Genomic DNA, 27,692 nt, shown 5'->3' on the forward strand with positions numbered 1-27,692 from the left:
GAGGCCGTTCGGGGCGGCCCGCGAGCCGGGGGCCCTGCGCCTGCGCGAAGATGGTGGCGGCGGAGAGTGTGCGCGTGGTGCGCTGCGGCGGCAGCGAGCTGAGCTTCAGGCGGGCGGCGTTTTCCGCGGATTCTAAGTACGCGGCCGCGGCGCGTCGGGCCGGGCTGGGGGGCGTGAGTCGCGGGGCGGGGGCGGGGCGGGGGCCGGGCCGGGCTCGCAGTCTGTGGCTCCGGGAAGCGCGTGCGGCGGCGGCCGGCTGGGCGGCCCGCGTGTCCCCACCCGGCGCGGCAGCCCGGGGACAGCTCGGCCGCCGCGGCCCCTGCGCGCCCCGAGGAGCGCCCCCGTCGGGAAGAGCCGGGCCTCGCGTGGCGGGGGCTCAGGTCTCGCGGCGGGACCCGCCCCCGTGCCCGGCGCTCGCGGCGGGACCCGCTCCTCGGCGGCCGCGGCGGTGTGCGGGAGCCGCGTTCGGTCGTCTCGCGGGGCCGGGAGCGGGGCGCGGCCGCACAGCCTCCGGGTGCCCCGTCCCTGCCGGCGTCTGGCGGGCCGCGGGGCGGAGGGGTCCCGCGCGTTTGCGTCGGTGGAGACGCCTCCCACCCCGGAGGAGTGCGGGCGCCGGGGCTCGTGTCCCGCACGGCGCGGTGCTCCGGGTGGGCGAGAGTCGCCGGGCGGTGCCTCCGGGGCCGGCCTCGCCGCGCTGGAGCCGAACGGACCGGGCACGGGGCCTCCCCTGTGCCCCCGCGTCGCGCCCGAGACGCCTCCGCACGGGTCCTCGCCCGGCCCCGCGCCGCCCTGAGCGTCCCCGGACGCGGTGCTGATCCGCCGCGGGGGCTGCGCGTTTGCAGGAGGGGCTCGCGGGACCGCGGCGGCGGCTCCGGGCAGACCGGCCACAGCGCCCCAGGGCTCAAGTCTACACCGTGTCCTCAGGGCGGGGGACACCGACCGACTGTCGCAGCGTCGCGGCCGAGGGGGCTGCGGTCCGACGGCGGGACCAGGCTCGCGGGACGGGGCACGAGAAGGCAGGGGCCGCGACGGGGGCGCTGCGGGCTGCGGGTGCCGCGCGGGATGCAGGTGCTCCGGGGAGCGAAGAGGCGGCCGCAGCCCAAGGGGAACCGCACACCTCGGACGTCCCTAATCTGCTGCGTCCCCCGCCTGCGGCTGCGGTCGGCCGCGTCCTGGGTCCGAGGCGAACGTGTCTGAAGAGCAGCGCGACGGGGACCGGCACGGCAAGGCCGGATGCGCGGGTTCCTCCTCCCGCGGTGCCTCGGTCCTTGGGCGTCGGGTGATGCGGTTCAGACTGGATGGGACGTGGGAATCCGAGGCCGTGACGGCCTTTTCCGAACTCTGGGCGGCAGGCAGATGCGCGCAGATGTCCGCGCCTGTGCAGAGAAGCGGTTCGGCACCGCGCGGGCAGGACTCGGGCCGAGGCCCGTACAGGGCGTGGGGGGCACAGAGCGGAGGTGGAGCCCAGGAATTCTGCGGTTGACCTTCCAGGTGCCGGTCACGCAGGTGCAGGGTCTAGTAGAAATGGGCACACAACACACATCTTTTTTCTTTGTAGAAACTAGAAGATTTGGACCTCTGAGCTTTGTTCTGAGACTGCATCCATAATGAAAACTGTCGAGTAAACCTTGCCCCCCACTTAACGACCTTTAGTACTTTAGGAACCTCTGCCGCAGATCCAAAAAGCAAGACCAACCGTTTAGCAACAAGAGCTGTCATCGTCTGTGTACTCTGCTGCAGAAGAGGCCTTGCCAACTGGACAGAGCTCCGACGGAGCGTTTATGAGGTGGTGTCCCAGTGATCAGGTCCCAGTGATCAGGGACCGTGAGGGACATGGGACCATGCTGTCAGAGTGCTGCTGTCAGACTTAATACATGCCGCACAAGTTTTACTATAGAGTTCCGGAAACTTGTTGTAAAAGAAACCTCTGTTGCAAGTTACAAATTTTCTCATGGGCTATAAAAAAAGATGATGCTTTCTGCAGAATATATGAGGCTTGATTTTTTCTTATTTGCAGGTATATCTTCTGTGTCTCTGGAGACTTTGTTAAAGTTCATAGCACAGCTACAGAAGAATGTGTACACATATTGCAAGGACACAGAAATCTGGTGACCGGAATCGAACTCAACCCCAACAATCATCTACAGGTCTCAAATGATTTATAATCGATATTTTAGTATTGGCTTTGTTGTTCCCAGGAGATTATGAATTGATTTTGGCTGGGAGACTTTCCAGGTTATAATTAGAAAAATACAGATATCTCTTGCTTTTCAAAAGTTTGTATTATGCCACTTCATTTTTACAAAGAAAAAAGAAAAGCAAAAATTGTGTTCAGTATTTATTTTGCAACAAGGTGTTACAGAGGCAGCATGCACCCTTCCAGCGAGAGTGGCACCACCAGTCTCCTTTCCCAGGGGCTACCTCTCTACCTTTAAACTGTCTGGGAGCATCTGTGCTTTATCTCCATGTATGTCATACATCCATCAGCAAGATGAGTCCCAAGGTGTCAGAAAAGCATAAGAGAGGTTATTTTTGGGGTCTTGGAAAATTTTTCCATATGAATTAATGGCAGTTACTTTTGTTTTATACCATTTCCACTGCAAAAGGTTTCCAAAGGATACTTACAGATCAGATTTTCAGATTCAGGGTATTTTTCCACATATTTTTAGTTATTAAAATAGGTTCACAGCCTAGAACTACATTGCCCCCCATACTGTATTCTGTAAACCATTTGTTCCAAGGGATGCTGATAGGTGTTGTTTAAAAGAAGACATTCTTGGCTATATGAGTTTCTGAAATTCAGGGCTACGCACAGTTAGGTGAATTTTTTGGTTGTAGAGCCTCTCAAGTCCTTTTATAAGCGTTGTGAATATCAGGAAGGGGTGTATACCATTTCGTTTCTCCAGTTTATATGCCCTTGAGCCCTTTGGTTTCTGGAACACATTTTTGAAAATGCTGGCTAAAAGGGATTGCTGTTAGAGACATGTTCTGTTACAGATGAGACTCCAGTGCTGGTGCAGATCTCACCTAATCTTAAAGCCAGTGCTGGACAAGAAGGGGTTCTTTAGTCAGTGGATGGACCAGATAATTGCAGGATGAACTTGGGAGTCCAGTTTAATGCAACCCTCCTACTCACCCCACAAAAGCAGCTCTTCTCAGAATTCAAAAATAATGAAATGTCATTTTCATCCTATCCTTACATTCTAGCAGCTACTAAAGAGATCTCAAACATTTTACTCTTGCTCTCGTTTTTTTATCAAGTTCCATTTTTCTGGATTAGCCCATGTGGAAGTTATTGCTTGATACAAGAATAAATTTGCGTTGCCATTCACTTTATTATCACAGAGGAAGTAGGGCATAAAGAGACAGTGATCTTTTCTTTCCAGAATTAAATGAGCTACTGTGAAAATCAAAGTTAAGTAGCTTTTTTTCACCGTGCAAACGCGTATTTGTTTCTTTACTGTCCTATGAGGATTTGACAAAAGTGCTGTTACTTGTTGCATTTGAATCTTTTTCATAGCAGAAATAACCGTTTGTTAAAATTGGTATTTGTGAAGTCTGTATTACTAAATTTTATACCAAAACAAAAAAACAACATATACAATGCATAAAAGATCTATCTCAGATGACTGAAAGTTAACAAACTTAGAGGAGGAGAATTTTACTGACAGCGTTGGTGGAGGTGATCGGGAATGCAGATTCTCTGGACTTCAGAGTCTTGGGATTTGTGTGCTAAGCATTGTTTCGACAGTGATTTTGTGGTTGCCTTACTTGATTTTACTGATCCATGTTCATGATTTTTCCTTAATGTGTAGTACTTGCAATGCATGTTTCTTTTCACTGTAATTCTTTTACTTGAATAGATAGTAGTCATAATTTTCTGTTCTCTAATTCCATGTCCACTTTGGCAGAAATCTTAAAACTGCCACTTTCAGAAAACTAAATTCTTTATAAACGTTATAAGCAAAGTATTTTTCACAGTAACAGCACCAAGGAATCCACTGTGACCTAAGTAAAATCAAGTCCATCGGGACAAAAAATATATGTTATTAAGGCCTTCTGGTGCTACCAAAGTGTTGGGCACAACCCACTGCCACAAACGTTTGGTTACAACTGCAGTGAGGATGGTGTAGAAATTGAGTGGCCAAAACTTTAGAGCACCCGCCATTGCCACAGCATCCAAGTGCACATAACTACTGTTGTACTTTATAAAAGTATTGTCCCTTGGATGTGTTGGACAATTTTTTTTTTTAAACAGGACAGTCTTATCATTTGAGAAGCACTCTTTTAATACCCATGTAAGATGATAACAGTTCTGCTAATAAAAAAGCACTGGGCACTGCGAGAAATATCAGCAGGCTCTGAAGTGCTTCCATAGCTTAGTGACTTACCATCTCCCTCTTGAAGATAGAGGGCTGACTTTTGTGCCCCCTCATTTTAATTAAAACTTGAAGTTCCTAAACAATATGACTCTACCTGTTTAGGGCTACTAATTGAATAAACAAAAACATGTCATCTGTATCACTTAATTATTTGTTTGATATCTTAATGAAGTTCTATTTTGTAATAAATTTTGTACTATTTTTACTCTTTTAGTTGTATTCTTGTTCCTTTGATGGCACGATTAAACTGTGGGACTATATAGATGGCATTTTAATAAAGGTATGTGTTTTGATTTTCTAGTTTTCTTATTTGAAAAGGGGTGGCAACATAATTTAATGACAGATACGATGTTATAAGGCTTAATCTTTAGATAGCCTTTCTAAACAAATTATGAAACTCATATATCATAAAAGAAAAGAAAGTTGACTATTTGAAAATGTTAAACTTGTAACAAAAAGATGAGCAATAAAATCAAAAGAAAATATTTATAAAAGTTACTGTCCCTAATACACAGAAAATATACAGAAAACCAGTAAGGGAAAACCAATAACCTAGTAGGAAAAAATTGGCACAGGGTGAGTATATGTAATTCACGGAAAAAAATAATAACCAGTAAACATAAAAAGGTGTTTAATCTCAGTAATAACGAAATGGCACAGCATTTTCCCCTGTCAGTTTAGCCAAATTGCAAACTGCAAAAACAATTTAGTGATAGGTAAAGTATAGAGAAACAGATACTTTGATTTTTGTACATAATCAACTAGAGTACAAATGAAAATGAAAAAATAACTTTTGCTCTAGCAATCTCACTTTTAGGAATCTCTTGTTGAAATAATGATGTGTGTGTAGCATTGTTTATGGTAGGAAAAAAAATTAATATAACCTTGATGTCCATTAAAGTTTCATATTCATTCAGTAGAATACCATGTAACCATTAAAAAGAAGCAGGTGGATCTATATGTATTAATTTGAAAGTTTATTCAACAAATATATATTGAGTGTCTTCTGTATACCAGGTATTCTGATTTGGGGATACAGCAGTGAACAAAATGGATTAAAGAAAAGTCCTTACCCTTTATGGAACTTATGTTTGAGGGTTGGGGGTAGACAGATGATAAACAATATGGTACTTTTTTTTTTATCTTTCAGACTTTCACAGTGGGACATAAACTTCATGCCCTGTTTACTCTAGCCTGTGCTGAGGATTCTGTCTTTGTTATAATAAATAAAGACAAACCAGGTATAGTATAATTAAGTTTGTTTTATATAGCATTGGGTTACTCTTTCCATAATTTCTCAAAATTTGAGAGTTTGGTTTTAGTTTGAAGTTAACATTTAAGTTTAAATGTTAAAGCGTTTAAATTCCTTCTGTTCCAGCATTCATTTTGAGGATGCTTCCCTCTAGTTCTGAAATACAGTGTGGGAATGATTACTTACTATATAGTTGTAAAAATAGATGGCAGAGCTCAAATTTCAAAGCTGTTTTGAAGAGGTGGGCTAGAGTTTGTCTTTCTCCTAACCTTAATTGGTCATTCTTACGCCTCACTGTCCTTTTATCCATTATTGAACACCCATTTTGTTGATCTGTCAGAAATAGTGTAGAAAACAGTTTGATACTAAGAGCTAGTAGTGGTTCTGGGTTACTGATTACATGTTCATTATCATTGGAACATGATTTCATTGAAATTGCCATGTTTTAGAGCATTTTATGAATTCCTAGAATATCTTCAGTGGTAACAAAAATTGCCCTTTAGCAGAGAATTTGATACATCAGAACACTGACATGAGGGATATATCCAAAGAATTTTTCTAAAACTGGAATTCAGTAAGGCCACTGCATCCTATGGTGTTCTGTATAAAATATAGCTGTCTTTAGAAGTCAAAGATGAGGGGCGCCCGGGTGGCTCAGCGGGTTAAAGCCTTTGCCTTCGGCTCAGGTCATCCTGGGATCGAGCCCCGCATTGGGCTCTCTGCTCAGCAGGGAGCCTGTTTCCCCCTCTATCTCTGCCTGCCTCTCTGCCTGCTTGTGATCGATCTCTCTCTGTCAAATAAATTTAAAAAAACTTGAAAAAAAAAGTCAAAGATGAAAGCAGCTTTAAGATGGTTACTGAGAAGTCTGCTAGACTGGCTCATGGCTCACTAGCTAAATGAATCCTTTCCAGGGTGTTTTTTTGTTTATTGTCTGGATTTAGTTGGAGGGAGGAGAGGTATTTTTGTGTGTGTGTATGTGTGTTTGTGTGTTTTTGGCTGGAACAAATTTTGCAGATTGTTTTATATCATGGACTTTTAAATTACCTGAGAATAGTTAAAACTGGAAAAAGTACATTTTCTAGCTAAAAATCACTTGATGAAGTTTATTAATGAGTATTTTATTAATCAAAAATGTGATACGAAATCATAAAAGCAGTAGTAAGTTCAGTTTTCACGAAATCATAAAAGCAGTAGTAAGTTCAGTTTTCTTATGTAGCCCATAAACCACCTCTCAATGACTTTCCAAAAAATGTTCTGAAAATGGCAACATTTCTTAATTAAGTCTCCTTCCTAGTTGACTGTTTTAGGTAAGTAACACTTTTCAGTATTTAAGTTCTTTTTATGGATAGATTGTTAATGTCTGTCCACATACTAATAATTTAGATTCCTAATCTCCCTGACAATTGATTCATTAGTTTTGAAATTTAGTCTAGGAATCTGAATTTTTTTTACTTCCCCAGACGATTAAGCTCATTCTTCACAGTTGGTAACCAGTCTGTGTACTAACACCACGATTTCTCAGTGGCAGTGGTAGTTGCTAATAGTTGTAGCAAAACTTGTTATCCATGTTAGTGAGATTGGTGATTCTTTACACTGGCTGAACATAAGAATCACTCAACTAACACAAAATGTTCAGATGCCCTGTGTGGGAGCCTGTTTACTTAAATATACCCTAGTTGAGTCCAGCATGCAAGCCAGGATAGAAAACTATTGATCTCTAAAGTAAAGACCTTGGCCTTCACCTCTTGGAGTTAACCAAATGCTGTAATGTAGTCTGAATTCGATTCATGGTGGGATTAGTGTTACTCTCCAGTACTTAACACATGAACCCTCAGCATGTGAGAATAAATGTAAACATGAAAATGTGAATTAAGCTTAAAATAGCATTTCATAGAATAGATCTAAATATATATCCTTCGTTTGTTTCCTCTTTGTTCCACAATCCAAAACCAGTCTCTGATTAAAAATTGTATAAATCATGTTGAAGTGTGCTTTGCCGTTTTAAAAACATTTTTTATTTACTTTTCATCTTTTATGGTATCTTTTTTTTTTTTTGACTGTATATAATTTATTCATTTAATATCTAACTAAAAACGTACTATGTGCTGGATACTATTCTGGCTGCAGAGAACAAAACAGATGATCCCAACAATAAGCACTATATCAGTCATCAGATATAATAAGCTGAAAGATGCTTTAGAGAAAAATACAGCAGGAGGGGAATAGGCAGCATTGGAGAAATATGTATTTAAATAAGTGGTCAGGGAATGTTCTGAGAAGAACAGTATTGGAGAAGCATGTGCTATAGGATATCTAGCATGTTTGAGGAATAGCAGGGAAGTTGAATTTGATCCAGGGGAGAATAGATCATATATAGCCATAAAGGCCATTGAATGGACTTCAGTTTTTACTCTGAGTTGTTAAAAAAGCCATTGAAGAGTCTTGAGCAGAAGAGTAAAATGATCTGACTTAATTGTACTGGATGATCTGGCTTGATGAGAATAGAGTAAATGCGGACAAGGATGGAATTAGAGAGTACAGTTAAGAGGTCATTGCTTGGGGCACCTGGGTGGCTCAGTCATTAAACGTCTGCCTTTGGCTCAGCTCATGCTCCGGGGATCCTGGGATCGAGCCCCACATAGGGCTCCCTGCTCGACGGGAAGCCTGCTTCTCCCTCTCCCACTCCTCCTGCTTGTTTCCTCTCCCACTGTGTCTCTCTCTGTCAAATAAATAAATAAAAACCTTTTTTTTTTTTTTTTTTTTTTTTTTTAAAAAAAAGGTCATTGCTTAGGCGATGAGAAATTGATTGTGTTCTGAGTGTTTTTGGAAGGCAGAGCCAACAGGGTTTGCTGATAGTTTGATGTGAGATGTGAGCGAGAAGTCCAGGACAACACGAGGATTCCATCTAAGCAACTGGGGGAATGGTGGTACCATTCCTTGCAGTGGGCAGAATTGGGGAAGACTAAATTTAAAAAGGAAAATCCAGAGTTCAGCATTTGGGCTTGTGAAGTTTGAGATGACTCAGAAGGCTAGAAGAACCAGGAGTTCAGAGCAAATAATAAGTGGACTGGAAACGGGAAAATGGTAAATTGATGTGTTACAGAAGTTTGTAGTCATTATAATACCTGAGAGAATAAGGAAATAGCATAATAAAATACAGCTATTTTCTCAGGAGATTTTTTTTAATGGGACATAAAGAGAACCGCATGTCAGTATTATATAAGAGGAGATCTATCTTGTGAGTATGTGGCAAGCATATAGCATTTCTGAAAGCTCTCGGATGGGCTGTTGCCTTTGGCTGCTAAGTTCATCAGTACACCATATTCCATCTCCATTGTAAAGGTCAGCTTAATACCGTGGAATACAGATTATACTAGAAAGATAAACTGTTTTCTGTTTTAACACATATAGAGCATGTATGTTTAGGAGTTGTAAAATTAGACTTCCGTTTCAAACTTGAAAATTCAAATGAGTACTCCAACCTGAAGACTCATTTTGTTCAAGGTGGCCTAGAATTATTGCCATCAATGAATTCTAGAATACTAATTAACAGTTTCATATAAATACGTGTACATGTTCATTTTTTTTAGAGAAGCTTTATATTAATATAGCTTCCTTTGGCTAGATGTATTTCAGCTGGTTTCAGTGAAACTGCCAAAATCATCGAGCCAGGAAATAGAAGCTAAGGAGCTCTCCTTTGTTTTGGATTATATAAACCAGTCACCCAAGTGCATTGCCTTTGGAAATGAGGTAAAATTTGTTTTGGTTTTCTATTTTGTATATAATACCTCTTGGCAGCAGTGTTTCCTCTGAGCATTTTATGTTATAGTCCATGAGTATTGCCCTGAGTTATAGTATTTTTGTTAAGAGCTAAGAAGTTTGCTCCATTACTTCAGCTTGTATTTGTGGTGTGGATTTTTTAGGATTCTTAATTTTGTATATGTCTATTGTTCTTGTAAACCTTCTAATTGTTCAAAAAAATACCAATACTTCAGCACTGGAACTCTTTCTTAGCCTGCTCCATGTAAAAGCCACTCAGATCCTTTCATTTTAGACTATGTGTCTTTAGAAAATATGACCTTCCTGTCCATAATCAGTGTGCCCATTTTAGAAAATTGAGAAGTTTAAAGTGAAGAAATTAAACCTTACTGCTGATATTTGAAGAATCTCTTTCTGGACTTTTTCCTAAGCATATGTAAAATAACTTTTCCCAAACTGAATTAGGATCCGAAGGCTTTTTACCTTTGTCTTCATTTAATATTGTAACATGTGTGTATATTTAAATATTCATCAGAAATAATAACTCTGTGATGTTTCTACCTTGATTTAGCCTTTCCTTATTAATAATCACTTTGTTATTTTCAAGTCAAGCACCACCAAAAGTCCCTAGATGACACACTGTGGTGGCGTGTTTCTATAGTCTAAGTTGGTAGCATTCTTTTGGCTTTGTTCTAAAAAAGGTTGATTTCTTATAGTAGAGAAAACACTTTAATAGTAAAGACTGACAGTGTTGAACATTAGCAAGATACAGAGCAAAGGTAAACATCTGTCCTTTCCATGAGCCAGAAGTTTGCCTCCTACGTACAGAAATGAGGACGTGACCAAAATGATTTAGTATTCATAGGAGCTCCAAAGTGGAAATAACCTAAATGTACATTAACAAGAGAATAAGTAATTTGTGGTATGTATTCACGTACTGGAATGCTGCTTCGTAATACTAGAAACTAATGATACGGATCAGAGCATGAGCGAATCTCGGAAAGATGAGGAGGAGCTGGAGTTCAGACGCAAAACTGTACATTGCGCAAGATTTCTGTGTGATGTTCTAGACCAGAGAAGTAATAGAAATCAGTGGCTGCTGGCCGGGGTGGGGACATTGGGAATGACTAGAAAAGGGGACAAGGAAACACTTAAAGGTGAAGAAAATGTTCTAAATCCTGTGGTGGTTGTTACATGAATATAAATGTCAGACATTGCATTATTTTGTATGTAAATTATGCCTTAATGGAAAAAATTCAAATAGAGGACCCAAGTTCTTTTAATTTTAGAAGGATTATTCTATCCACAGCTAACTATAGCATTTTCTATTGTGCTTAGTGTGTGTGTGGGGGGGGGGGGGTTGTTACTATGTTAACTTTTGTGATGAGAACCATTTCTCAAAAAGTGTTGCCTATCTTAGTGAATGTCACCTCTTTACAATACTAGGGAGAGTATGTTGCTGCAGTACGGGACTTTTACTTGTCTGTCTATTTTTTCAAAAAGAAAACAACATCGAGGTAAGAATTTCTTTTTGATCACCTTACTTACTTGAGTTTGTTGTAATTTTATTTCAACTTCATACCTATGATTCAGAGCTGGTTCTAGTTTCGTGTTGCAAGTGATTATTAAATTGCTACATATAGAGGTAGTTTTTAACCCACAATGGATAGGGTTAAAGGAATCATTAGTCACAAAAACCTAGAGAGCTTTGTCCAAGCAAAACCCCTTGTCCACTTAGATTCTTGTGTGCATTTATGTCAAAATCGGATCTAGTTTGAAAAGGCTAGCCCAGGTGGTCCTTACTGCCTTTTTTTTTTTTTTCTTTTTTTTGGCTATAGGAGTGAGTGTAGGCTTCAGAATACCTGGGTTTAAAATGAGTTAAATTTAGTCTCTTTCTTGAAGCTCAGTGTAACTCAAATTAATATATATTTAATAGAATTGTAAGGAGGAATGAAATAACACATTTTGAGGAGACTTGTGCCAGGCACGAGTAGTGACTCTTCCAGTGACACGGTCCCCTCTTCCCTTTCACCCTGTCAAGATTAACGTGTCTTTCTTTGCAGTGAAATAAGGATCCTGATGTCTTTGGACACATCGGTTAGTTGTCTTAGATATAAGTTATTAGGTTTGTTCGTACCTAATGTTAAAATTTAGCTTCGGTTGACAAGAAATTTGGACAAGCTTGGCTCGAGCAAAAGCCACTAGAAGTACTGTCTGGGCTTTACTTTGATGTCAGTGGCCTCTGTGGACAAGTGATCATGGTAGAATGTTGGTCACATGGAGTTTATATTGTATATTAGTAAGTGTTTGCAAAAAATGTATTCTTGATTCTTAGTCACGATTTTTCTTTTTAAAGTCATGCATTTATATTCAGTGAATTTTCAATGCTCTCCAATTTGGTTGATAAGGGCATGAACTCCCTTCTACTTTTTATCACCACTTACCAAGTGACTTTAATAATTGACAATTTTTTTCTTCTAGGTTTACTTTATCATCATCAAAAAATAAGAAACATGCTAAGAACAATTTTACGTGTGTAGCATGTCACCCGAAGGAAGACTGCATAGCCACGGGACACAAGGATGGCAAAATTCGTCTTTGGTCAGTTCACTGTGGAGAGCACGGTGACCCCTTACGTATCATTTGCATTAGTCGTGCAGAGCAGAGCTGTCTGTGGTTCAGGGTGAAGAATGTACTGGCAATAGAGATGAGGCTTTGCTGGCATCCTTTGTTTCTTGTCTTCCTGTGTTCTTCATTTCATAGACTAATTATTTTTGAATTTCTAACCTGGGGGTTGAGAGAGGAGTTAAAATTTCCATGTTGCCTAAAATTGTTTTATCGAGGAGAACTTTTCATTACTTTTTGCCCTTCCTTTCCTAACTTAATGCCTTTGGTCGAATTAACAATTTTGGTCTTCTCCAATAGGAGGAATTTTGATGATGATAAAAAATACACGTACACATGTTTACATTGGCACCATGACATGGTTATGGATTTGGCTTTTTCAGTGACAGGTAAGTGAAGTTTAATAATTAAAGTGAACTTTTGAAATACCTGGATTAGTATTCACTGCATTTATACTTTGAAAGATTTAGAATTGCATGGACCAAAGGAATTGTGGACACTTGTATATAACTCCTGTGGTTTGAGCTTTCTTCAGCACAGTACGATATATTATAGGTCAAGTGATAAAATCCTTGTTAACAATAAAGAACCTATTTAAATTACGTTAGTTTTTAAAAATGTAATTGTAATTAGCACATGGCTAAGTGCTTGTTGTCCGTAAGAGTAGCCGTAGTTTATCTGGTACAAACGATCATGCTGTGCTTTATGTCTACTACCTCACTTAGTTCTTGAAGCTATGAAATAGATGTCATTTTGCCCATGACATGAGATTTGTACTTGAGAACTGACTCGCCTAAGGCCGCACAGTTGTTAAGTAGGATTTGGACCTAAGTCTAATTCAGAAATGTGTTTTTAACTGTTAGATTACCTCATTTGCATTTATAATTTTAGATTCAGAACTTGTGTTTCGTTTAAGCTGCATGAGATTGTGCTTGAGATTCTGTCTCCCTCTGTTCCTCCACCCATTCTTGTTTGTATGTGCTCTCAAATAAATAATAACATTTTAAAAAATAGGTACACATATATGTACTGTTTGTGGTATATCTAGTACAAGGTTGTCAGTAAAATGTCAGCATTAGTCCTGTATCAGTGTAAGAGAATGGAGGAGGAAAATTAGTTGTCTTTGTAATTGAGCTACAAATTATAGTTGCTTTGAGAACTAGTTATAAGTTCAAGCAAATATGAACAGTATAAACTGTTTTGGCTATGCTTTGCGCCCAGTCACACCGTGTGAACACTGAATTAATTAGTTCTTTCCAGTCCTTAACCCCTTCTTGTCTCAGGTCAGTGTATTAGGACCTCGAGTTAATGCTGAGTTACTGAGAATTTTTATCATGGGTGTAGAATTCTTTTGCTCTTTCTACATTTTTTAAGATACTCATGATCATTCTCTTTGTTATGTAAATGGAGTTAATTACACTTATTTTTCAAGAGTTAGGATAACTTCACAGTTTTACAGTAAACTCAGCTATGCGATATGTTATCCTCTTAATATATCCTTGGATTCAGCTTGCTAATACTTTGGGAATTTTCATCGATCATGAAATTGGCTTAGAACTTTCTTATAATTTATTGGGTTGGTAAAGGATTATGCTGTTCTTTTAAACAGGTTGGGAAGTGTTCTTTGTTTTTTTGTTTGTTTGTGGTTTTTTTGTTGCTTGGAAGAGTATGAAATAGGTTCATTTCTTAAGTGGAAAAATTTGTCGTTGAAGCCATCTGGTCCTACAGGATGTTTGTTTCATTTAGTTTTTCTGTTATTGGCAGAAGAGTTGGTCAGAACAAACTAGTTAGATATTGTTGGAAAGGAAAATCCCAGAATCAGTGATTGTTAAGTCTGTTGACTCTTAATCTCAGAAAACAAACTGAGGGTTGCTGGAGGGTAGGGGAGTGGGGGGTTGAGTGGCTGGGTGATGGACACTGGGGAGGGCATGTATTGTGGTAAGTGCTATGAATTGTGTAGGACTGATGAATTACAGACCCGTATTCCTGTATACAGGCCTGTATTATTTGTATGTGACAAAAAAAACGTTATTTGTTAAAAAAAAATTTTTTGTCAAGTTTATTAAAAGATAGGAAGATACTTGTTTGCATATTTTACAAAATAGTTTATATCTCTAGCATGGTAGGAAAAATTTAAGTGTTGATTATATTTTTCTATTTTTCCCCCAAATACCGTCCTTTTCGTTTGCGTGGATGGATGGGAAGGCACCAGTCTGCTGAGTGGTGGTCGTGAATCTGTCCTCGTCGAGTGGCGCGATGCAACAGAGAAGAATAAGGAGTTCCTCCCCCGTTTGGGAGCTACTATTGAACACATCTCAGTCTCGCCAGCAGGGGATTTGTTCTGTACTTCTCATTCTGATAACAGTACGTCTGACTTTGTCGTGGAGAGATAGAACTGTGCAGCTGGGGAGTGGAAAACGAGAGACCTAAAACTAAGAGGAACGTTAAGATTTAATAAGCGTTGTTTTCTTCCATTCTTCCTCTTTTCTCCATTTCCTTTTTTTGACTCTAGAGGCCACCAGAATCCACATTTTCAGGATAGTTGTTATAAAAACGTAGGGCTAAGTGTATTTGGTTCTCATTGTGCCGTCTCCATTTCAAAACCTTTACATGTGGGATGTGGAGATAATGGGAGGCTTTTGTGCCTTCACAAAAGGCAGTGATATTTTCAAAAGAACGAGGTATGTTCCGTACTCTCAGCAGGGGGGTCCTGTGGGTGCTGACAAGATGAGAGGCAGTCTTGTATACCTCCAGATCTTTTTGCTCATTCTTTTGCTTTTCAGCCTAAATGTAGATCTCAGAGCCCACTGCGTCCTTTCCCTTCAAAAAAAAACCATAACTGGGGACACCTGGGGGGCTCAGTCATTAAGTTTCTGCCTTCAGCTCAGGTCATGATCTCAGGGTGCTGGGATCGAGCCCCATGTCAGGCTCCCTGCTCAGTGGGAAGCCTGCTCCTCCCTCTCCCACTCCCCCTGCTGTGTTCCCTCTCTTGCTGTGTCTCTCTCTGTCAAATAAATAAATACCTTTAAAAAAAAATAACCGTGAGCAATCCGTTAGTGCAATTACTCATTTCAAAGTAAACAATCTCTTTTTGGGTATGTAAGTTTCTGAATTAACACTTGAAATATATTCATAGGTACAACTGATAAAACTTAAAATTTCCAATAACAAAAACAAAAAAGCCCCTCCTTCCCAGCCTGTTTTTTAGCTAAATCCCAAAATATACTCCTGATGTCTTTTTTTTTTTTAATTCCTGATTTTCTAATAATACTGAGTAAACTGAACTTACTAAGTTGTTTTGTATTCTGTTGTATTTTAGAATGATATAAATTGAACTGATTTTTTTTTTAACCTTGAAGCTCTGACTGATTTATAGGTTTTTTTGTTTTTTGTTTTTTGTTTTTTAACCCACAGAGATAATAATAATTCACCGAAACCTTGAGGCATCCGCAGTAATTCAAGGCCTAGTAAAAGGTATTACAAAACCCAGTGGATTTATAATCATGCACAATTTAAAAGTGAATATTTGTATGATCTTAACTATTGTTTGTCACTTCTTTTGCAGACAGCAATATCTTTACTGGTTTGATGATTGATCCCAGAACTAAAGCTTTGGTTTTGAATGGAAAACCTGGCCATTTGCAGTTTTATTCTCTACAGCATGATAAGCAGTTATACAATGTAAGATTGCCCTCCATTAACTAACCTTAAAACTAATGGAGGTTTCCAACAACACCACTAGAGTTAAGTAACTTACTTAGTAGCTTCTAACAGACTAAGCCACCCAGGTGCCCCACTTAGTAGCAGTTGGCACTCCGGTGCTGGCTGTCCGTGTAATTGTGTTTTAGCTCTCAAATATCTCTGCCTTTGAATTACAAGAGTAGGGAAATAAGAAAATAAGGATTGTAAATACAAATATGTTTCTGCTTTGTGGTAAAGTGTTGTCATATGTACATACCAATGATAAAATTTTCAGTATAAAGAGGGATGCTGCTTATTAATCCAGACTTGCTATTTCTTTATGCCCCATAGTACCCTTTATTAATTTCTGTCATAGCAGCTCTCCACTTGATCTCTTTCTTTCCCTTGCTTTTAAACCCCCGAAGAAAGGAAACTTAGTTCTTTATACATTTCCAGTACAGAGCCTGGAAATAAACTTACTCAATACATGTTTAGTAAATAGACAAGGGAATGGGATAAAAGAAACAAAATAGTCTACTTAGAACATTGCTATCTTTACCATGTCAAAATTGTAGATTTTATTTTTACTCTAGTTTTTAGTGATGTGGAATTTAACCATGAGATTTAATATCAAGCTCTTTGTTCATAGAAACAAGGGAGAAAAGCATTACTGTCAATTAAAGGTTCTATTGTGTCATGTACACAGGTACATGTCATCACTAAAAGGTCATTAAAGAATAATGCCACTGAACTGGTGCTTATAATGTGCTTTTTTAATGGCAGTTTTGATATCCATAACTAATAGTTCAGTTTTTTCCTTTATCTGAGAACTTATTACTGCAGATTCTAGAAATTATCTTTGTAGTTACCATTTCTTTGAAAACTTTAACATTTATGTATTTACATTAATTAACTTTTTTGGATATTTTTAACCCATCAGTTAGATATAATACAGCAGGAATATATCAATGATTATGGTCTGATCCAAATCGAGCTAACAAAGGCTGCATTTGACCGCTACGGTAACTGGCTTGCGACAGTGGAACAACGTCAAGAAAAGGAAACAGAGCTTGAGTCGCAGATGAAACTGTGGATGTACGACAAGAAAACACAAGGGTAATACTACCGATATGACTAATTAATTTCAGAGTAGAAAATATGGGACTTTGTATTTTATGGTTTCATTTGTCAGTCTTTAAAATGTTTTATATTGATAAATTTTAGAATTAGAGGAATGAGGGAGGTGTTACTGTACTAATAAATAGCCTTTCAGCTTTCTGCTCTGAGTAAGCTTTGGTGTACCCCCAAATTGTAATATCCTCTCTATGTATGAATGAGGAAACATGGGAACGTGACCCCACCTTCATCCCCAAAAACATCAGACATAATAGCAAGCAAAGCCGGAGTTAGAATCCAAATTTCTTAGTTCCTTTGCTCTATTCACAATTATATTACTTTCGGGAAAATGCACTGGTAGGCAGCAGAGGTATGTTGTAGTGTAACATGTATGTTTGATTAGATAGGGAGTTTACTAGTTTCTCAGACCTTGATTATAGTAGCCATTTATCAAGTCCCTGTGGCTTGTCTAGAACCAGTCTTCACAGAAACACTGTAAGATGAACTTGTTTTCCACATTTTAAGGTTGAGGAAACAGACCCAGAGGGATTAATCGATGATTGCTAGTCACTTTTCTTGTAGTATGGACTTCTAAAAAAAAAAAAAAATCACAGCAGAGTCTTGCCCCACTGTTCTTTTAAGAGCACCATGCTAGGTTATCATGCGTTCATGGCAGCACCTTGTCAAGCTAGAAACAAGCTTTGAGAGGTAGTTTGGATGGCTCAATATTAGATGCTAACCAGGATGGTTTGAAGAGGTAGTTTGCTGTATTTTCTTGCCACAGGTAGGGGCTTTGGGGCTTATTTTTGAAAGTAGATAGCCATCTGAGTTCTGTATAGTTTTCTTGCAGACTTTAGTGTGATAGGCTTCCCTGTATTGTTCTGTGATGACTGCTATTTTATGTAGGTTGACAGTATACATAATCTCTCTATTGCATAAATTAACACAAAGAGGTCATGTGTTAGACCTCTTTGTATTCTGTGGCCATTAGGGATAGAGCACCCAGTTGTTGGTCATTCTAGATGACAATGTATCTTGCCCATTCTTAAAGATGCTATTGTAAAATGTACAGTAAAAAATTCTTACATGACAATATATCATATTGTTCTGAGGTAAGAATAAATTGATGATTGCCTCTTTCTCAGGTTTGTTCTCAATACAAAGATTAACATGCCACATGAAGACCACATCACAGCTCTCTGTTTCTGTAATGCAGAAAAATTTGAAAACCCCACCTTGGTTACAGCTAGTAAAGATGGTCACTTCAAAGTGTGGATATTAACAGATGATTCTGATATATACAGTAAGTTAATTAAATATGATATGTCTAAAGAGTGTATAATTTTAAGAATTAACCTCTTTAATAATGGTCTCCGTTCCGGGAGGACATTTTCTGCCTTATTTAACTTCTGTGGGTTATTGCCTAATTTTAAAAGATTTAAGAGATTACATTTTACATCCTTTTCCCCAAAATCTGTACATTTTCATGACTTTTTTGATCAGTCATGTGCTGATTATTTCAGTGAGGGTCTGTGTTTAAGGCGGGGGCGGCGGGGGTGGGCGGTTCTTTCACGGTTCCTTCACTGTCCACTAGAGGGAGGTCAGGATTTCCAGGATGGGGCATATATTTTAAGCCAGTCAGTGCTTTGGAGCATTTCTAACTCCGGTTTCAAGGAGCAGGGTTTTTTGTCGCTTCTTCTGTAATCCATACTGCTTCTAACTACCGTTAAAGTATTATCTAGCATTTATACCATTTCTGAACTATATGCTCTATGTTTCCACAGAAAAAGCTGTTGGCTGGACCTGTGACTTTGTGGGTAGTTACCACAAATACCAAGCGACTAACTGTTGTTTCTCTGAAGATGGCTCTCTGCTAGCAGTTAGTTTCGAGGAAATCGTTACAATATGGGATTCAGAGACATGGGAGCTTAAATGTACATTTTGTCAGCGAGCTGGGAATATAAGGTAAATAATTTGGAAAGTATGTCATACTGGTTTGTTTTTTATTTAAATGAGTCTTTCCACATAAACTTTAGTAGTAATTTATGCTTCTGCTAATGGTAGTCTGTGGGTCAGTGGGGGTCAGGACCAAACCAAAATGTAGGAAGATAAAAATTTGGGGTATGTGAACCATTTGCTGTGGCTTTACCCATTTCTGAAATGAGAGTTCACATTTAACTCTTGACCTACAGATTTTTTTCTTCAAAATCAATATTTTTCATGGTTGTGCTACTAAAAATAAACGCTAATAAGGGTCAGTGGATCCAGACAATGCTTTTCTTTTGTTTTCCTATAAAAAAACAATGTCATGTTCAAACATTGTTGTGTTCAAAAAGGCGAAAGAAAAAACAGCAACATCTGGCACTTCAGGCAACTGCCATTTGAGGAAAGAATGGCAGAAGGCTAACAAGAGGGCGCCTGCTGGCTCAGGACCTCAGCTCAGGTCCTGGGAAAGAGCCCCGCATCGGGCGCTCTGCTCAGTAGGGAGCCTGCTTCCCCCTCTCACTCTCTCTGCCTGCCTCTCTGCCTGCTTGTGATCTCTGTCCATCAAATAAATAAAATCTTAAAAAAAAAAAAAAAAGCTAACAATAGTTTTTAATTCCCAGCATACCTGATTCTGAAATTGCTTTGTAAAAATTCTTCAGAATTTATATTGCAAATTTTCTTCTAAGTTAAATGAACATAAAAAAGGGTTTTGTTAAATGACTGTATATTTCGCATACATGTTTATAGTATGTTTCAATAAACTATACTGTATAGCATATTAAAGAAAAGAATTGGTCATCAAACCTATTTTTGTAAAGAAAATAGCTTAATATTTTGCTCTCCTTAGTCCCATTTTTCTGCAGGATAATTGAGAGCAAAAATGTGTCTTTCTAAAAATCTGCATTGCGTAAAACTATCCTAGAAATCTGCATGCTGGAACTCAGCGTGCTGGAACTGATGGTTAACTTCTTATGGTTTTTTAATATAGGCACCTTTGCTTTGGGAGATTGACTTGTTCAAAGTATCTTCTTGGCGCTACTGAAAATGGCATTCTTTGCTGTTGGAATCTGCTCAGTTGTGCACGTAAGATACTTACTTTACTATAAAGTGGCGAAGCATCTGTTAAGTGGCCAGTAAGCTTTGGCATTTTAGGACTTCTGGATCATATCTTCATGTTTCTATCCGTAGAGTACATATAATTTTTCACATGTCACATTATACCAGCAAACTTTGGAGTGCTGAGCATGTAAGAAATGCACATTATTTGTAATCTGTGTACTTGACCATAAATTGACTTCCATTAGCCTTGCTTTTCCCTACTGTGTATAACTTTCTGTTGCCTTCTGTGTTCCATAATCTCATAAACAACCCGAGGAGTGTTTCTGCAAATCTGTAACCTGCACTAACGTGCAGAATCCATGGCTGCTTTAACTTTGAATGTCTCCTTTCACAAGCCTCAATAACAAATGTGGACTTTTACTCATTTTACTTATTGGTATTTTATGCATTTGAGTATGTTTGCAAGGCATGGTGGTTGCTTAGTAATGACCATGTGTGAAACTCTGCATGTCTTCTCTACAGTGGTTCTGGTTAACATTTTGCCCATGTTCAGCAGCTGCGGAAAAGTACCGGAAAGTAGTTGCACTGAAATAATAACCATTTCATAGTACCTGGGTTTTCTGCTTCCTGCCCCTCGCAGGAAGCTTCCACAGACGTTTTCAGTTTGTCTCCATGTGTTATTTGGAAGTGTAATATCCCTCTTCCTGAGAATTAATAGAATTGATTGTCCCAGTAAAAATTGAGTACCCACTTTAAATAACAGGCTTAGTAAAAAAGCTTTCAGTGACTCTTTCTCTAGAAGTGCATTGCTCTTTTCTCCCCAGTGGAATGGAGCGCAAAGTTAACCATTAGAGTTATGGAACCCGATCCTTGTTCGGAGAATATTGCTGCAGTCTCTCAGTCTTCAGCGGGTTCAGACTGTAAGTACAGACCATATTTTGATAATAAGAGGAGATCTATTAGCTAAATTTTCTTTTTGACAACTTTAATAGAGCGTGAGTCAAGCTGCCTTTAAATCAAGTATTCATTTTAGGCCACTCTACCTGAAGTACTGTCCTCTCTCGAGTTCCTAGTCCAACATCTCGTTCCGTACGCATTCATAACTGACTCCTAGGAGGTTTCCAGTACATCCCTCATTTTTTACCAGGCCAGTCCCACTCGACATTCAGAACATCCCAAGAGAGACTTTTCCCCTCTGAAGCATTTTAAGAAGCTTTAATCATTCTTCCTCTGTACACTGTCTACAGATCCCTGTTCCAGTATGTTAAGACAAAATTCCACAATCACATTTTGGTGCCTGCTGCAGGAGGCCAACCTGGTCTCTGGAGCATGGATTCTTCTTCCTCCTTTTCATCTTCATAGCCCTCATTCCTAAGCTGCTTGGCACATAGCAGGCATCCAGTAGATATTTGTTGAATCAAAGCCTAAAATAATCATGACTTGAACATTTTACTCAGTGGGGTAAGTCCCAGATTAGTGTGGTCTGTCATCCTGAGGCTGGAACTAACCTTCGCAGGCAAAATATTATGGTCTGTTTGTTTTTTCCCCTCTAGTGTTTGTATTTAAACCTAGTGAACCAAGACCATTGTATATTCAAAAGAATATCTCCCGAGAGGAAGTCCAGTGGGGAGTGTTTGTTCCACGAGATGTGCCCGAATCGTTCACCTCTGAAGCTTACCAGTGGCTGAACAGATCCCAGTTTTACTTCCTAACAAAGTCACAGGTGACCATCCCACCTCAAAAAGGCAACCACTTTGTATATGTAATTTTCAGTTGCTTAGTATTTGAAAGTACTAGCCCATAACAGCTGGACCAGGGGTATTAAAGGATTACTTCCCAAAAGAAGTAAATCTAATATGCTCAGTAGAACAGTATTACTAGTATTAAGTGTATTAGCACAACTTTACCCCACACCTTTGAGTCTCTTTGGGTATTGTTTGCATTATCTCCATGACACACACAAAAACAAAACAAAAAAAACTAAACTAAAATACTTTAAATGGTACTTATTAGTGTGGTGGATAGATTTTAGTTTTAGTATTTGCTTTGCCATAATAAAAACTGGCTTTAGTTTGATCCAAGAGTTGAATCTGTTTCATTGCCAATTCTTCAATAACTTTTCTCAGGACAATCTTCTAATTGTCCCAGCAGTTATTAAATATGTTATAAATCTTCTATTACTTTCCTTTGGGCATATTATATAAGGATGAAGAATTGACCTCATTTTTATTTAGATTTTGCATCATTAATCTCTCTTTTCAGAGTTTACTGACATTCAGTACGAAGTCTCCAGAAGAGAAACTCACACCAACCAGCAAACAGGTATGTTTCAGCCGCTCGTGGTGCAGACTGCATTGCCTCCCTCCAGAGATAACCTTATCTGAGTTCAGCTATGAGGAAAATGTTCCATCTGCCCAAACATGGTATTAAGCATAAACTTAAAAGCTACTTGCCTCTTTGAGGTTATATTTACTCTTCTAAAGTGTAGCTTTAATTTGTAATATCAAAAATATATGCTTGTGATTTAAAGAGTCAAGTAATTCTACAAGACTTTCAGGAAAACTTCCCAACACCACTGTGCCGTTACCCACAAAGATAATCACTTTCAACTCTTTTAGCTAGTTTTTATTTGCCTTCCTATCTCTAAGAAACGTGTTTCTATTGCTAATTCTACATTTTTCGGTTATTGTCTGTTTACTGATCTATTCAAGTTGTTACTCTTTTCCACACCACCACTTCCCGCATGCACATAACACAAACCCCTTTCCTGTTCCCCGGTTTTCTCAGTGTGAATAAATCAGTCAGTACTCGTTAGAACACTGTAAACACAGTTCCTAGCTGAGTCATGTCGTTACCAGACAGATTATTTTCCTTTTATTTGCAGCTGTTTTCTCCAGAGTTAAGGATTGCCATCTTCTTCTTTGCGTAGTTCTCCATTTACTTCTCATCTAATTCACCCCCAGACTCAAGTGGTGTGAGTCTTCTCTCAGTATTTCAGGTACATGAGGTACTCTTTCAAGTCTTGAAGGAGTATTTCCAAGAGCCTCTGTCCTGCTTCAGTCTGGACCGGCTACTCTGTGAATACCTGCTGCACAGGAGTCGTGGGATCTCCGTTTGCCATCGTCTGGGCATTCATTCCTCCTCTAGCTTTCCCCTTGCTTCGGTGAAGCACATTTCTGTTAGTGCGTGGGATGTAAACTTAAGACCTCGCATGTTTGGAAATCTCTGTTCTCACCCACTTGTCTGGTTGTTCGCGTTGCAAAGGTATAGGTTGAAAATCATTCTCTCTTAGAACTTTGAAGGTATTGTCCTATTTTATAGTTTTGGGTGTTACTGGAAGTCTAATACCATTCTTATTCCTGTTTTTTTATCTGTAAACTAGCTTTATTTTCCTCTGAAAACTCAGTTGAATTTGTAAAACAATTTTTTTGTTGAACATCAATAGACTAGGGTCAGTTCTAGACGCTTGGAATACAAAACAGTCAGTTCTCTAAACTTACAACGTGTATAGTCTAGCAGAAAGATACAGCAAGCGTTAAGTAAGTGAAATATGTAGTACTTTAGAAGTAGTAAGAATTATGGGTGGAGGAATAGAGGAAAAGCGGTGTGGGGTGCAGCTTGCCATTTTATGTAGGCCAGGCAAAGTACACTTTTGTCCTAGAAATGACTGAGGAAATTACTTCTTTGCCTTCATTTTCTCCGTTCTTTTTCTGGGACTCTTGTTATTTAGTGCTGGACCATCTTCTGTTTCCTGGGAGATTGTTTCATCCCCATCATCTAATCTGCTTTTTTCTGGTTTGCACGTTCCCATTCCCATCATTTGTTTTCCGTCTATTTTGGTCTCTTTCATAGGTTTTCATCACAGCCTGATCATCCTTGGCTGTCTTTTAAAAGGGATCAAGAAAGCCATTTGGAAGGTTCCGCCGAGATGGAGTTTGTCTGCGGGCCTCTGCCACCTAGCTATTTTTGAGAAAGTCTCCAAAGTCATTGTTTGTAGGTCTTTTTTCTTAGACCGGTTAGATTTCCCCGATAAAATTCTTCTAAATTCTTTACTGGAGGATAGCAACCTAAAAGCACCCTCTGAGGTACAGCTGCCTTCAGCTGTGAAGACACTGCTACCAGCCCCACCAAGGCAGTTCAGTTTAAAGACATACTTCTGTTCCATCCCTCCAAGGAATGTACTTCCAGCCCTCTCTTGGGGCTCAGAAGGAAATCTAGGAATCTGCATGCTCTCTAAATGGACTTTAAACCAGGACACCCAGTTATTGTTAGCCTTTTTCTGAGGTACTGTTGCAATTGTACCAATTCCTGAGCATTTGTAGGATTCAGCAATATAAATTTGGGTGTTTCTTGACTTTACCCCCAGCCAGCTTAGAATTCTTTCTCAGGTCTACTAAGTTACCTACTACCTTGAACTTGTTTTCCAAAACCTTCCAACATCTTACTTACCCATTTTCTTTCTCACTGTGGGTTTATGTCCTTTTGAAAACCCATTTGCTGTCATTTGTCATTGGGGGAGAAACAGTAGTGTGTATTTTGTTCTGTTATCTAAATGTCCACTGTTAGCTTTTCCCCAATAAGTGGGCTGCTAGGCCTCAGTTGTTTTACTTGTAAAGAGAATCATATTAGATAATTTTTAAAGCTCCTTTCACCTCTGACATTTTATGACTGCCAATACTTTTTATTGAATCAAAGTCAGTTCCTCCTTTTTATTGTAGAAATTTCCCTTTGTCTTAAATCCTTACAGCTACTAGCAGAAGAAAGTCTTCCAACAACACCATTTTATTTCATATTGGGAAAACACAGGCAACAGCAGGATAAAAAAATAAATGAGGCTTTGGAGAGTGAATTAGTACAACTACCCTTAACAGAAAACATACCTGCAATTAGTGAGGTAAGTAATTCATAACAAACAGATTTAAAGTGCCTTAAGTTAGAGTTTATACAATTTGTAACATAACTGTTTTTTCTTTTTTAAGATTTATTTGAGAGAGAGAGTGTGTGTATGTGGGGAGGGGCAGAGGAGGATAGAGAAAATCTTTAGCAGCCAGACACGGGGCTCCATCTCACTTGCCTAAGATCAGGACCTGAGCCAAAATCAAGTCAGATGCTTAAGACTGAGCCACCCAAGCATGCCTGTAACAGATAACTTTTGAATAATTACTTGGTTTGGGTATTAGAACTGCACAATATACAAATAACATAAATTTATGATTCCAGATTACTGGAAACAAACCCTATTGGATTCCGCTGGTGGCATTAAGTCTTTTTAAATGAAGCCCTGTTTTAATGTTGTTGTTTTTGTTTTTTTACTCTAGCTTCTTCATACTCCAGCCCATGTACTACCATCTGCTTCTTTCCTGTGCTCCAAGTTTGTAAATTCATTGCTGCTGTCCAAGGAGACAAAGAGGTAAAGCAGTTTTTAAAATGTTTTGTTACCTTTTCCTAGAATATTCTTTCACTGTGACTCTTCAACAATGTGTGGGGTAGAGGCACTGACCCCCTGCATAGTCAAATCCACACATAACTTTTGACTTCCATAAAACTTAACTGCTAATGCCTGATGGTGCTTGAAAGTCTTAATAACATAAACACTCAATTCACACACATTTTGTATGGTTTGTGTATTATATACTGTATTCTTTTTTTTTTTTTTTACGATTTTATTTATTTGTCAGAAAGACAGGGAGAGCTAGCGAGCACAGGCAGACAGAATGGCAGGCAGAGGCAGAGGGAGAAGCAGGCTCCGCGCCGAGCAAGGAGCCCGATGTGGGACTTGATCCCAGGATGCTGGGATCATGACCTGAGCCGAAGGCAGCCACTTAACCAGCTGAGCCACCCAGGTGTCCCTATATACTGTATTCTTAAAACTAGAGAAATAAGTCATACAGAAGAGAAAATATATTTATGATATTGTATTCCAAAAGAAATCCATGTATAAGTGAATCCGTACAGTCCAAATCCATGTTGTTAAAAGTATTTCTCTTTATTTTAGCTTTAATATGCAGTTAAAGGATATAGGACTATTAAGCCAAGTGAATAAAATACATTGAAAATTTAAGATTTCTTGTGTGTATAGTTTAAGGATTTGTTATACAACTAAAAATTATACTTTGTAAATTCACCTATTCTTCTATAATCACCCATTTTTGATGTGTACTCAATAACAAGATTTTTAATTTACTTTTTCTGTATGGTTACAATTCTATATAGGTGTCTTGAATTAGAGAGTTATCTAGAAAATTTTTTAATAGTAATTGTTTATATTTTATTTTGTTATGAAAGTGGTGAAGAAATCCTTGAAGATGTAGATATGGAAGAAGAAAAAGAAAGTGGTGATGATTCAGATGAAGAACATGATTTTACTGAAAATACCCAGGATACAAATGACACAGAACTGGGAGAAGACATTATACATCAGTTGTCAAAATCTGAAGAAAAAGAACTAAGAAAATTCAGGAAAGTAGACTACAGCTGGATAACTGTTCTTTGAGCCTGGGAGATGGAAGGTTCTTGCACTTTGTATTTCTTTTATCATATATTGATACTCCAAAAACATCTACTTTGATGTTATTTCTCTCCTTAAAATAATAAATGTAAACAGGCTTTCCTTCTTAAGTAATTGGTAATACAAAGCTGTGTTTGCATCATGCTTTAGAGTTGCTGGGTGCATTCATACACACACTATCTCATTTTTATTTTGAGTTATGTCAGCCTTAGAAATAACCAGATATTTTCTTTACAAGTGATTACATCATTACATCCCCTTTGCTACAATTTGGAGATACAAAAAGTTTTGAAAATCAGAACTTTTTGTTGATGATATTGTTAAGTTTAGCAAGCAAAATTTATTTGGTGACCAATAGGACCTGAACAGATGTGATATTTTCCATAGTCCTGCTTTATACCTCTTTAGTGTGTTTATTTCTCAAAGAGAAATTTAGAGAAATAATTTGATTATACAGTGTTCCACAGATCCCACTGAGGGCATTTAATAATATGGGCTGCCTAAAATCAGAAAAATTCTAAATTCAAATCATTTGTCCCCAAGGCTTTCAGATAAGGACTTATCTGAAAGGCCTTACCACAAGTAGCGTGGTCTACTTGTAAATATAAATTTTTAGGAAAGTCTTGGAAGATAGAAGAGGAGCTGATATTATTTTGTCAGTGTTATGGCTGTGTATACTGAGTCAAAGAACCACTATTTTAACCAAAGTCTCATTGCTAGTAGAAGAGAATCCAATTCTCTATATTACATTTAAGTACTAAGGTGACTACTTTTTAACCATTTAGCATTTGGAGATTTCCTATTCAACTCTTATTAAATTGACATTAAAAGTTAACACAAAACAGTAAAGTACACACAACTTTATGGTCCAAGATAGTTCCATAGGAAGGCCCTGAACTCCCCTCCTCCACAGACACATCACATCTGTTTCTGGAGCACGTCCTCTAGAACTGAAGGCTGACTGAATGCAGTTGAATCCAGTAACAAAGGAAAAATAAACTAGAGGAAATCAACAGATTAGAGAATGGAGAATAGATCAGCGATCTGGAAAACAGGCTAATGGAAAACACCCAAGCTGAGTAGCAAAAAAAAAAATAAAATTACAAAATGAGGATAGGGTAAGGAATATGTCGGACAACGTCAAGCCAACAAACATGCATATATAGGAGGCCCCAAATGAAGGCAGAAAACTTATTTGAAGAGAGAACAGCTGAAAACTTCCCTAACCTAAAGAAGGAAGACACCCAGTTTCAGGAAGCACAGAGTTCCAAACAAAATAAACCCAAGAAGGTCCACAACCAAGACACATAATGAGAATGTCAAA

At 39.1% G+C, this 27,692-nt stretch overlaps 1 protein-coding gene across 1 annotated transcript; it reads left to right on the forward strand.

Moving 5' to 3' along the window:
* On the forward strand, positions 1-26,478 carry WDR75 (WD repeat domain 75). Its single transcript, XM_059393026.1, has 21 exons — positions 1-136; positions 2,018-2,147; positions 4,597-4,662; positions 5,533-5,623; positions 9,260-9,384; positions 10,840-10,910; positions 11,875-11,994; positions 12,319-12,407; positions 14,224-14,382; positions 15,433-15,492; positions 15,584-15,699; positions 16,640-16,815; positions 17,961-18,118; positions 18,600-18,780; positions 19,790-19,884; positions 20,685-20,780; positions 21,414-21,583; positions 22,123-22,182; positions 24,608-24,754; positions 25,179-25,270; positions 26,146-26,478. The coding sequence occupies exons 1-21, from the start codon at positions 51-53 to the stop codon at positions 26,351-26,353; spliced, it is 2,496 nt and encodes an 831-aa protein (XP_059249009.1). The 5' UTR covers positions 1-50; the 3' UTR covers positions 26,354-26,478.
* The last annotated feature ends 1,214 nt before the right edge of the window (positions 26,479-27,692 follow it).

This window comes from Mustela nigripes, chromosome 3, assembly GCF_022355385.1.
Source record: "Mustela nigripes isolate SB6536 chromosome 3, MUSNIG.SB6536, whole genome shotgun sequence".
NCBI classification, from domain to species: domain Eukaryota; kingdom Metazoa; phylum Chordata; class Mammalia; order Carnivora; family Mustelidae; genus Mustela; species Mustela nigripes.

Coding starts and splice junctions, on each gene's coding strand:
- WDR75 (XM_059393026.1), top strand. CDS start 51: ATGGTGGCGGCGGAGAGTGTGCGCGTGGTGCGCTGCGGCGGCAGCGAG. Junction 18,781..19,789: donor CAGCGAGCTGGGAATATAAG/GTAAATAATTTG, acceptor TTTTTAATATAG/GCACCTTTGCTTTGGGAGAT. Junction 20,781..21,413: donor GTCTTCAGCGGGTTCAGACT/GTAAGTACAGAC, acceptor TTTCCCCTCTAG/TGTTTGTATTTAAACCTAGT.